Source organism: Meles meles, chromosome 19 (assembly GCF_922984935.1).
Source record: "Meles meles chromosome 19, mMelMel3.1 paternal haplotype, whole genome shotgun sequence".
In the NCBI taxonomy this organism is placed as follows: domain Eukaryota; kingdom Metazoa; phylum Chordata; class Mammalia; order Carnivora; family Mustelidae; genus Meles; species Meles meles.
In genome coordinates this window covers 29,559,820-29,571,961 of record NC_060084.1, presented here as the reverse complement: position 1 = coordinate 29,571,961, position 12,142 = coordinate 29,559,820, and the positions used below count along the sequence as shown (strand labels likewise).

Sequence of the window (12,142 nt, the reverse complement as noted above, 5' to 3'; positions counted from 1 at the left end):
AACTAGCATAAAAAAGTCACATTGGTTAATTTGGAGGGGGGGAGTTGGTGTTTTAAACTGGGCATTTAAATTCAGCATTCTTTTGTATTTTTTCACATCTTTCACTTCTCGAACAGTTTGGTTAGTGGGAACTAGGAATGCATCAGACACACTTGAGACACTCACAGTCCTTTCAGTGTTACTGAGGTTTAAAGGCAAGTAAGGGCCTCTTGCCTCTGCTTGTTTCCAGAATAACACGAGGCAAGAGTAATCAGCTGCAGTTGCTCTAGATAATTACAAGTTGATTTTATTGAGAAAGTGAGCAACACTATACTTATGCAATAAAAAATTTATCAGATGTACAGCTTCCCTCCCTTCCCCGTACCCAGCCCAAGGGGGAAACAAACCCTCAAGAAAACCTTATTTTAATGGGCACATTTCAAAGGTGCTGGATTTATGGGAGACATCAGGAAACACTGATTGCAATTACTGTCTCTGTTGTTCCAGACTTTAATGGTGCCATATTGGGCCTAGGGTGTAGGCGGGAGATAGTGGGGAAAGTTGTCAACCGGCCCACCAGCCATACTCGTTGGAAACCACAACAGCTTCCTTGCCATTGTGATTTAGAAACTGTTTCTTTTTAAAGTTCATAGTTGGTTTCACCAGAGAGAGACATATGAAAAACCTTCTTAAAATATTTCTGTTCTTGGGGCGCCTGGGTGGCTCAGTGGGTTAAAGCCTCTGCCTTCGGCTCAGGTCATGATCCCGGGGTCCTGGGATCGAGCCCCACATCGGGCTCTCTGCTCTGCAGGGAGCCTGCTTCCTCCTCTCTCTCTGCCTGCCTCTCTGCCTAGTTGTGATCTCTCTCTGTCAAATAAATAAAATATAAAAAAAAAAAAATTTCTGTTCTTCCCCGTGCCACTAGCTGCCTCCTTTGTCATTAGGAACCTCCAGAAGGAACCTGCCCAAGCCCTAGGGTATCACAAATATAAACATACGATTTTGCATAGCTGTATTCTTTTGCTAAGTTGATCTGCTTATCAAATAATTTAGCATTGATTTCCTTATCATGTTGTATGCTAGTATTAGTCACCTGACATCATTATTATTTTATTCAGCCTGGCTTCCTTGCTGGTACGGGCAGATAGAAACGGACGTTTCTATCAAATGACAGTATCAGGATTCTAGAGGAGGGTTGGGCAAAGGTTTTCTGAGTAAGGGGCTGGCCAGATGATGAATATTTTCTACCTTGTGGGCCCTATGGTCTGTGTCTTAGCTGCTCAGCCTCGGACAGTGTGTAAATGAATGGGCCTGACTGTCTTCCAGGTACTTTGTGTAAGCAGGTGAGAGGCCCCGTTTACCTGTGGGCTGGAACAAAGTTCATAGATAAATATGCCTGTAGGGTCCAGGCAGGTACGGCCAATGCAGAGGAATGGCTGATGGGGACAGCCACTCTCAGAGAGCATTTACCTCATCTACAAGGGACAGCTGTTTATTAGCTGGGCACTGGCTCAGGGATACCAGATCTTGTAATTCAAGAATAGCTTGACCTTTGTATTTTTATGCAAAGAGCTTTTCTCCGGTTGGCAGCTAACTTAGTTTTGTTAAGAAAACGTAGAGCAGGTCAAGTTGTACACCTTTTGCTGGCTCTTTTCTGGTCGTTAAGATCTAGTTTTGCAAATTCCAGAATTTTCAGGCATAAGTGTATTATAAGTAAGGCATGCCTAGAGAATGTCATCAGATGCGAATGCAAATATTTAGTTTTGCTGGTGCTAACTCCCCCTTCTAGTGCCAATGACAGATATCAGTAATTGATTATACCACTCTCTCTTCTGAGCTTGGAGAAAAATTCCGGATAATTCTGTACCAGGGCTCACAAAAGCCATGACCAGTGAATTAGTTGTGTCCTCTCATATGTAAGGTATTTGTCATTCCTGTTCTAGAGGGTTCTCCTTTAAATGTTTTTGGGATTAGCGGAGAAAAGTGGCTTTAGCCTTTTTTTTTTTTTTTAAGATTTATTTATTTATTTGTCAGACAGAGATCACAAGCAGGCAGAGAGGCAGGCAGAGAGAGAGGAGGAAGCAGGCTTCCTGCTGAGCAGGGAGCCGGATATGGGGCTCGATCCCAGGACCCTGGGATCATGACCTGAGCCAAGGCAGAGGCTTTAACCCACTGAGCCACCCAGGCGCCTAGACTTTTTACTATAGGACTTTATCCTTAAAGAAAACTTGCTAAAAGTTGTTCCTAACTAAAGAATGCTTGAGAAAACGTATCAGAAATAACGAACAGGAAAAAAAAAAGGGTAAGATTCTTTTCAAATGGCAGTATCAGATTTTAAAGGTTATATATTATTTTAGAGAGAGAGAAAGCAGGGTTGGGGGTGGTAGGGGCAGAGTGAGAGGGAGAGAGAAACTCAGGCGGACTCCCTTCTGAGTGTGGAGCCCGATGCAGGACTCGATCCCATGATCTGGAGATCATGACCTGAGCCGAAACTGGGAGTTGGACGCTTAACTCATTGTGCCACCCAGGCGCCCCGTGGCAATATCAGATTTCAGATTCAAACTTAAGGAACTGAAGATTATCCAAAGTTGGATGTGTCCTTAATGGTCATTTAGTAGCGTTCCTTCCCTGAATTTCCCAGAACACTGGTCTGTTGTGTTTTTCTTTTTTCCACCATACCTGTGCAAAGTAATGTGAATTAATAATTATAAAGGGGCTTTATTCTTCTCCCCCCTTCTTTTACTGCCTTTGACCCTTATGCATAGGGTCATGTTACTGTAGAGTAACATGTTCTGAATTTAGGAATTCCATATATGGAGATGGGCCCTCTGGGATGCTTGTACTTTTGGATTGTGTGGATGACCTGAACATTATATAGCCTGGCTGAAACATGCTTCCTGGCCCATGTGTCACAGGGAGCTTTACATCTTCTTGGCTTCCTTCATCACTCCTTAGTCTACCCTTTGGGAATCTAGACTGTACTTGACTTTCAAGTTTGATCTTCTCAAAGAATTCTGCTCGACCCATTTGGAACTTTACTAAACATGTCACTTCTCTAAACTTCTTTACTTTTTTTTTTTTTTTAAGATTTTTTTTTATTTATTTGAGGGAGAGAGAGAGAGAGCATGAGAGGAGAGAAGTCAGCAGAAGAAGCAGATTCCCTGCTGAGTAGGGAGCCTGATGCGGGACTCGATCCTGGGACTCCAGGATCATGACCTGAGCCAAAGGCAGTCGCTTAACCAACTGAGCCACTCAGGCGCCCTAAACTTTGTTACTGTAAAGACCTATGCTAAATGAACAGTGTCATGCTTTATTATGTTATTTCATTTAATTTGCAGGGTTGGTTTTTTTTATTCCCCTTCAATTAACAATTTTCTTTTCCTGCCATCTATCTCAGAAAGGACTGTGAATGAGTGTCAACAGAGCGTTTTGTTTTTAAGTAAGCAGTTAAGTACAACTGGGTGCCTTCTGTGTGCCAGTTAACAGGGCCCTAAATGTGGATGAAATGGAAAAATGGACCCACCCCTTAAAGACTGGGTCTAGCATCTAATGGAATTTAAACTCTCCTTTTTCTAGTCATCAGAGATAAATATTTATAACTTCACTAGGAAGAAAGCTTCCCGGGGGCAAAGCTCTCTGATTCATTCATTGATGGAGCCCAAGTGCCCAGGTCAGGCCTCGTATGTAGTAAGTACTTAATAAATATTTTGTAAATGAACTTTTACAAGCTTTTATATAGGCAGTCCCTGCAGGACTGCTCATATAGGCAGAGCACACTTTCCAATTCGTTTATGTGTCTCTGCCCTCCTGTACCCCAGACACATTGTCCTCCTCCCAGAAAGGTCAGTCATGAGTATCCGTCTAGAATAAATAGACTTCTAGAATATTACTTGTACATATATAAACATCTGCGTGTATATGCTTGTATTTTTTTACACAGATTATAGCCTGTCAGTTTCTTTCTCTTAAAAATGTTTCAGGCAGTTCTGTATCAGTGCATAGTCATATTACTTTTAGTGGCTACCTACTATTTTATTGCCTGGACATTTCATAATTTATTTAACCAGAAACTTATTTTATTTTTTTTTTTAAAGATTTTATTTATTTATTTGACAGATAGAGATCACAAGTAGGCAGATTGCTTCCTTTTCCTTCCTCCCTCCCTCCCATCTTTCTCCCTCCCTGTCTTTCTTTCTTTCTCTCTTTTAAGAGAAAAAGCGCGTGAGTGAGGGTAGAGGGGCAAAGGGAGAGGAGAGCAGAGAATCCCAAGCAGTCTCCATGCTCAGCATAGAGACTGGGGGTTGATCCCATGACCCTGAGGTCGTGATCTGAGCCAGAATCAAGAGTCAGATGCTTAACTAACTAAGCCACCCAGGTGCCCCTATTTAGGTCATTTCTGATCTTTTGCTCTTATAAGCAGTGGTACACTAAACATCCTTGCTCAAAAGTCATTTTGCAACCTCTGAAAATAAGAATTTAAGGATACATTGCTAAAAGTGGAATTGGGGAATTCCTTTGTTCAAACTGTGCATTTATAATTTTGGTAAGTATCGTCATATTGTCCTTTATAGAGAGCGTGAGTATGCTGTTGTGCTGCGCTCTTACTGACACTCTGTTTATCAAAATGTTCGCTCTTTTCTGATCTGATAAGTTAGAAATCTCCGTGTGGCTTTAATTTGATTTCTCTTATATGAATAAGTTTGAACATCTTTTAAATGTTTACATACTTACCTTTTTTCCTTTTATGTGTTCTGTCTTCAGAACTTTTGCCCTTTTTTCTGTTTGAGTATTGATCTTTATCTTACTGATGCGCTGTAGTAGCTCTTTATATATTAAAAAGTATTTCCCTGGCTATGGACGAATTTATAGACGAATTTAGGAAGAACTGATGTTCCCATGGTGTTCAGTTTTATATCGCAAGAACATAATATGTCTTTACATTCGTTTAAATTTTATTTTGGGGGCACCTGGGTGGCTCAGTGGGTTAAGCCGCTGCCTTCGGCTCAGGTCATGATCTCAGGGTCCTGGGATCGAGTCCCGCATCGGGCTCTCTGCTTAGCGGGGAGCCTGCTTCCCCCCCTCTCTCTCTGCCTGCCTCTCTGCCTACTTGTGATCTCTCTCTGTCAAATAAATAAATAAAATCTTTAAAAAAAATTTTATTTTGTATCCTTCAATAAATTTTAAATTTTTTTCTTATAGACAATATACTATTGCTTGGGATATGTTTGTCCTGGTTGATTAGCAGATAAATAATAATATTATTTGCAAAAAAGCACTTTTTCTTATGAAAAAAACCTTTTTCTTTTGTCTCATTATGGCTCATTTCTTATGCCTCTCCAGAGAGCACACTTGTGTTGGTCATTCCTTCCTGAGTAATGATGAGTCATTGTGATGATAAAGGACACTATTTCCTAATTCTTAACTTTGGGAAGATTTCTAATGTTTCCCTGTTAAAATATGATGCTGGCTTTGTGGTTGAGAGAGCTCTGTATTTTATTGTGTTAAGGAACCTGGCCTCTTGTTAGTTTTATTGATGTTTTGATTATAGAAGGATGTATTTTATTGAATATTTTGTGTATCTCTGGTCACTCTTTGTTTTCATCCAAGAATGTGATTTTTGTGTGTGTGTAAGTATAAGCCTTTGCATATTGAACTATCTTTGTATTCTTGTGATAAGTTCTACTTGGTCATGGAATGTTATTCTTTTAATATGCTGTTAGATTTGGGTTCTCTTTCCCTATATTTAAGAATTTTGCTTTGATTCTCAGATACGAGGGGTGTGGTGTGTGTGTGTGTGTGTGTGTGTGTGTGTGTGTGTGTTGGATTTTGATACATATTATTCTACAGGAAAAGAATTTGGAAACTTTTCTTTTTCTGTGCTCAAACAATTTAAAGTATATGGAAATAACCCACTCCTTAATTGTTTGGTAGAATTCTTCTTTGAAACTCTTGACACCTATGTTATCCTAAGAGAGAGTTCTTTGACAACTTTCTCTTTACCTTTTATGGTTTCACTAGCTTTTCTCCCCTCCTGGGGATGATTTTGGTAGTTAAAAAGTTCCTTAAAAACTGTCCATCTAATCCATATTATTTAATTTATTTGTGTGGAATTGAATAGATCATCTTTTATTGTTCTTGGTATCTCTGTGGTTATTTCCTCATCATTTAAAGATTTGTTTGATTAAAGAATAAAGGACATGTTAAAAATAATTGAAAGAATGTGTTTTTTCACAAAATATGATAGAAAAGGATGTAGTTTATTTCCTGTCCATTTCTTATTAAAACTTAATATTTTCTGAGCTAATGATTATAAGACCCAGAACCTGAGATGAGACATTTCCTTTCTGATCCGGCTCTTCTGTTTCTGACAGGCCCAGAAGAGGAAAGTGAGGACGACCCTCAGCTCGAAGGCAGAGACCCGGATATCTGGCATGTCGGTTTTAAGATCTCGTGGGACATCGAGACTCCTGGCTTGGCAATACCCCTTCACCAAGGAGACTGCTACTTCATGCTTGGTAATTAGGAGGGTCAAAGCTGCATCAGTGCCCTCGTATCAAAGTTTTAGATTACTCGCTACGTATTTGGAATGTGTCTTTTTTTTTTTTTTTTAAAGATTGATTGATTTATTTTAGAGAAAGAGTGTGTGTGTGTGGGAGCGAGTTGGGGAGAGGCAGAGAGACTCTCCAAGCTGACTCCCCACCAAGCGGGGTGCCCACCATGGGGCTCTGATCTCATGACCCAGAAGATCATAACCTGAGTCTTAACCGACTGAGCCACCCAGGCGCCCTTTGAATGTGTCTTTTGAAACAAGCTCTTTAGGTATTTTATAGCGATTATGAATCTTCTGCATGGAACCAGTTTTTTTTTTTTAATCCCTCATTTTTCTAGGTATTGCTCATTTGTAAAAGTTGCTTTTATTTTCTCCCGCATACCGAGTTCCCCACGTATGCTACACAGTTTTTAGGACTTCTCGTCAGTTACTCAGTCATCCGAATGAGCTTGTCAGTGGGAAGTGTTCGGATGATTTCCCGGTCTATGTCAGTTCTTAGTGAAAGTTTTTTCCGTTTGGAATTGAGTTTCTTCTCAGGCGCAGCTGGAATTGAGTTTCTTCTCAGGCGCAGCTGACCTGACCTCAGGGACTTTCTTTCCACTCGTCGCTGAGTTCTCTGGAGAGCAGGATTTCAGCTGTGCTTGGGCTGACTGAAGCGGTGGTGTTCGGGCAGCTTTTGCTATTGGCTCTTCGCTCTAAGCGTTTTGTTTGGGTTTTGGACTTTCTACCTGTTTTCCAGTGTGCAGCACAGAGACTGTATCCTTTCTTACTCACAAAGCCTCTCTGGGTTTATTCTGTCATTGGCTTTGACCCCTGATTATCCAGCGTTTATCTCACGCTAACTGGCCTGGAGGAATCTAATCACTATTGGCTTTAGAACTGGGGAGCGCCAAGGCTCAAAGTGGATATTTATGAGAAGAGTTATTTCTTCAGTTAATTGAGTATATGTAGAGAGCCTGCTGCGTCCTCCATGCTGTGTAACGTTCTGGAGGAGCTATTGAAGATGGATAAAACTTGGTCCTTGCCTTCTAGAAAATCACAGTGTGGATTAGCTCTTTAGGTCATTACTGCATTAAGCATTTTCCAAATTTCAGTCATTGGCACGTCAGCCTCAAGGTTCTTGCTATATCCCTGTGCTACCGGTGCTGTTAACTTATGTATTATTTTTCTCTCAATAAATTAACTTTATGTTTTTGTGAATAAATATAAATACAATTAAAGGAATAAATGAATAAAATTAAAAATAAAGTGAATAAAATAATAACAAAATTAAATAAATGAAATGAAATAAATGAAATAAAATAATAAAATTAAATAAAAATAAAGTGAATAAAATTCACTTTATATTTTTCCCTAAATAAATTTGCTCTAAATAAAATCACTGAAGTGGATTTACTTTAGAAGGAGATTTTATAACACTATCTTAAACAGAAGGAGATTTTATAACACTAACTGTATCACTTGGATTATGAAACAGTATTAAGGACCTGCTACTTTGGTTTGCTGAAGATCCTGAGTCCTGTCTTTGTTAAAAGAGACACGTGTCACTGTTAGAGAGGTGTTAACTGTATAATGTCATCAATCGGAGACTTTCTCCTTGTCAGTTACTTTGTTCGGGACTTTCTATTAGCAGTTTGTATCTTTGAAAGAAGTGAGAGTCATTTGGTGCCATTCTAAATGGCTATATTAATTTTCTGCATGCAGAAGTAGTAACTATACATTGTAGAAGTTCACCTGCCATCTGTTTATTTAAGAACATCTTGTATGTTCTTTTCTGATTATGAAAGTAAAATACATGTTCATTGTACAGAAAAGAAACGCTGAAAAGTATGAAACGAAAGAAGAATATAAAAGCCAGGTTCAGACCTGTTTTGGTCTTTTTTCCTGTGCATACGTGTGTCCGGAACAATAGTAGTATGTGAATAACAATCACGTTGCCTGGGGACGAACAACAACCAAGCGTTCTTTTAATCCTCTCCATAACCCTAAGAAGTGGATGATAGTTACATTGCAAGTTATCAGTTCAGGTTAAATTGATGTAGTGACACAGCCACGGTCACACAGTTAGTAGGGTGCGTGGATTGGAACTTGTTCCTTAATCCCATTTGGGCTCCGACACCCACGTCAAACCACCCCCTCGTCCTCCTACTTGGGTGCTAACCCCCACCCTGGGCTCCGGGGCCCTCCTTTCTCCCTCACCATGATGCCTCTGCTTCACCTAAAGACTTCAGGACCAGACTGTTCAGGACGGAAAGAGAAGAGGATGACAAGAGTGTTCTGTGTGCTTTTTTCTTGGCCCTTCGTTTTTAAAGTTATGTTTCTCTTGCCTCAGATATAGATTAGTAATGAAAATATTAAATAATGACATTGTCCTTTTTACCATATGTTATAATGAGTATGCATTTTTAAACATACATTTGTCCTTTTAGCTACTATAGGTGCCGAACCAAAGTAAGTGCTGTTATTTTCTAGGTACTGATGTCCAAGACCTAATATCCATTCCTGATTTCCCAGCTCCTGCGTTCAGGTACTGGGGAAATGGCTGGTACCTTCCTGATCAGGGCCAGGCACAGCACAGTGTACCCAAAGTGTGCTTTTAGAATATCTCCATTTAGAATGTATTTTCTTTATTCTTTATTATAATTAAAGAAAATTACTCTTTTCTTGTTAAAGTTGTCACAGTCAGTTTCTAAAAGGAACTTTCTTCCACCTCCTCTTAAACAAACTCAGACAAAAATAAAAGCAATAGTGTCTTGCTGCCTTTGCCTCTTTACTTTCTCGAATCCAAATCCTACAAGGAGCCCTGTGGAGGGACCTCGCCGTGTGCTGATATCTGAAATCTGAACTTCATAGCACTTACAAAAAGGAAACAGTTTAGCTCAATTTATAATAATATATTGGTCTGCAGAGGAAGTGCAGGCTGAACCCTGCTGTCTCAAGTAAATACTCCAGGGGTGTCTGATGGGGAACGTGTCGGGTGCTTGTAATAAATCCGCTGCCTGTGGACGTGAGTGAAGGCCCTGCTGGCACTGCCCGAGGACACGCTTAACTGGGGTTGTCACGGTTTTACTTTTAAATTGGAATCTTTGCCCTAATCTCAAAGTTAGACACGACCGGATTTGCAAACAGATTTACAATTTTCACTAATTTTCCAACCAGGACTTCAAAACACACTTAGAAGGGGGAAAAAAAAATACACCCTGGTCTTTCTCCGAATAGGATGATTTACTTTGCCACAGATGTTTTCCATAGACTGAATGTAACCAGGGAGTTAGGGACTTAAAAAGTGGCTTGGAGACAAACTGTGGGTTTGTTTTTTGTGGAACAGATTATACAGTTCAGGGGACATCAACCAAATTATGTTCATTAACCAGGAGCCGGGTGTGGAGATGGGCTGTGTCAGGACAAAGGTGAGGGCTAGGCAAACATTTGGGGCAAACCTCCTTTTTATCCGCTCCCCCCACTTCATTTATTTCTTTTTCCTTGTCACTTTTCATGACTCTGTTCTCTCTGGCTTCTTTATTTTTGTTTCCCTCAATCCAAATTAAATCTCATTTTCAAATAGTTATCTCAAAGCTTCAGTTGCCAAGTAAAATTTCCACGGCCAAAAAAAAAAAAAAAAGGCAGTGGAAATTGAAATGCACGCTGCTGCTTTTTTGGTTTTGCTTTCCTTCACCCACAGTTTGGGGCCAAATGCTGAAAGGCCATTTCCTGTCAGGTGACCAGGTTCCAGACTCACGGCCTTGTCTATCGGCCATGTGCTGTTCATCTCTCTCCCCAGTCTCTGCCTCCCCCGGACAACTGCTATTCTGCCTGACACTCGCTTCCCAGGGTTACTGGGAGGCCAAGCAAGAAAGTGCTTTGCATGGAGGGGGGGCGGCCGTGAACATGGGGAGCTGGGCCATGGCCCTACGGGAGAGCTAGTGAGGCGAGTGGGTGACAAAAAAGTGCTGAGTATTGTGTTCTTATCCTGCTTCGGGCCCCCAGTTCTGCCACCTTGGCATGTCCCTGTGCCATACCTATATTTCCATGACCACATAAAGGCACCCCAAGAAAGGGCCATCTCACCAACTGCTTCTTGACGGGGAGAAGCGTCGAATCAGAGCTCTGGGGTAACCACGTTCTGACCTTGGTTGAGGGCTGAGTGTACCAGCAGAGCCCGGTCAGCTGTGTTTTATGGATTAGGTTCACCTTCTTTGAAATACCCGTGGCTCTGAGCAGCAAGACCCAGATCACGGTGAGCGTTTGATGTGGTAGAACATGAAAATACGTCCTGCGTCTATTTTTGGCATCAACATGAGCACTCTGGTCGGAGTCTGTTGCCCTGTGAGCAGGAAGAACAGAGGCTTCTAGGAGTTTAAAGTCTCTTAACTGGGGCTCCTCGGGGACTTCACTTGGAGACTGTGGTATCTTTGTAAATCGTCCAGGTGTCCCTCAATCCTGCCCCGGTTCAGACATTTTATTTGAAGGAAAAGGCTTTTGTTATTTCTTCCTCTGACCCCATTCCCTTCCTCCCCCAAACTCCTGACTGACCAGCTGAAGTAAAAAGTACCTATAATTTATGGCTTAATCATAAATTCTCAGTAATTATACTTTATTACCTCTCATGGGTCTTGAAACGTAGGTGCTATGTTCTGCTTTCTGCCGAGGCAAGGGAATAATAGAGAAACAGTAATAAATTATAACTTCAGGCTGCAGTCGGTAGGCTCGAGGAATTGCCATTTCGGTGGAAAGTGCTCGAACAGCCAAATGAGCACCTGTCATGTTTATTTTCACTTTGAAAAGCAGAAACGTGACAGCCTAGTTTCAACTGCTCGTCCAATACGACCTCGTGGCGCTCTCCTTACCTTCTCAGCAACTACGGTGTTTGCTTCTCGCTTCTCATGTGTTTGCAGGGTTGAGGATGTATCTGTCCTCCTGAAACTTTTACTCTGAAAACAGGCCCCCAAATGCTAACGGTTTCAGAATTGTGCTTGTTGTCTTGATACCTGATTCTTTAGTATTCAGTAGCATTGGGGAGAGGACATTTCTTGTGGAATTTGCTCAGAGGAGAGGATTCCCAGGTACTTGGAGGGATTTCCCTATCTCCTAGACTTTCTCTGCGCATCCAGTCTTTGTGCGTATTTCTCTGTCACTGATGTCTTGAATTTTACTTGAGGAGCACGAGTACCTGCTGAGGGCCAGTCACTGTGATGGAGGCTCTGATATATTTTCTTTCTTTTAATAAGTCCATCAGGTAAGTAACCTGTCCTCTCTCTCGGATCCCTGTATTTTTGCCAGAAAAGAAAATTGACGGGGATTGCCTGCTAATGGGTGTGTGGATTGTTTTTAGGGTTCTGAAATTACTCTAAAATTCATTTGTAGTGATGGTCCCACAATCCTGTGAACATGCTAAAATACATGGAATCGTATGTTTTCAATGAGTGAATGGATTGGTATGTGAATTCTATCTCAATAAAACTGTTTCACAAAACGAGAAGGAAGCTTAGAGAGGTAAACTAGGTAGTTCAGGGCGATGGACCTAGTGAAGCTTACGTGAGAATGCAGGTTTTTCTGAGACCAGAGCTGTTCTTTTTTTCCATCAAATTGTGCAGCTCTACTAATTGCATAGTC

At 41.1% G+C, this 12,142-nt stretch overlaps 1 protein-coding gene across 3 annotated transcripts in view; it reads left to right on the top strand.

Moving 5' to 3' along the window:
• Positions 1-12,142, top strand: part of FTO (FTO alpha-ketoglutarate dependent dioxygenase) — a 308,362-nt gene that overhangs the window by 126,247 nt on the left and 169,973 nt on the right. For all 3 annotated transcript variants that reach the window (XM_045989037.1, XM_045989036.1, XM_045989038.1), the window contains exon 4: positions 6,351-6,494. In XM_045989037.1, coding sequence (XP_045844993.1) covers positions 6,351-6,494 — 144 coding nt within the window. The remainder of the gene's footprint in view (positions 1-6,350; positions 6,495-12,142) is intronic.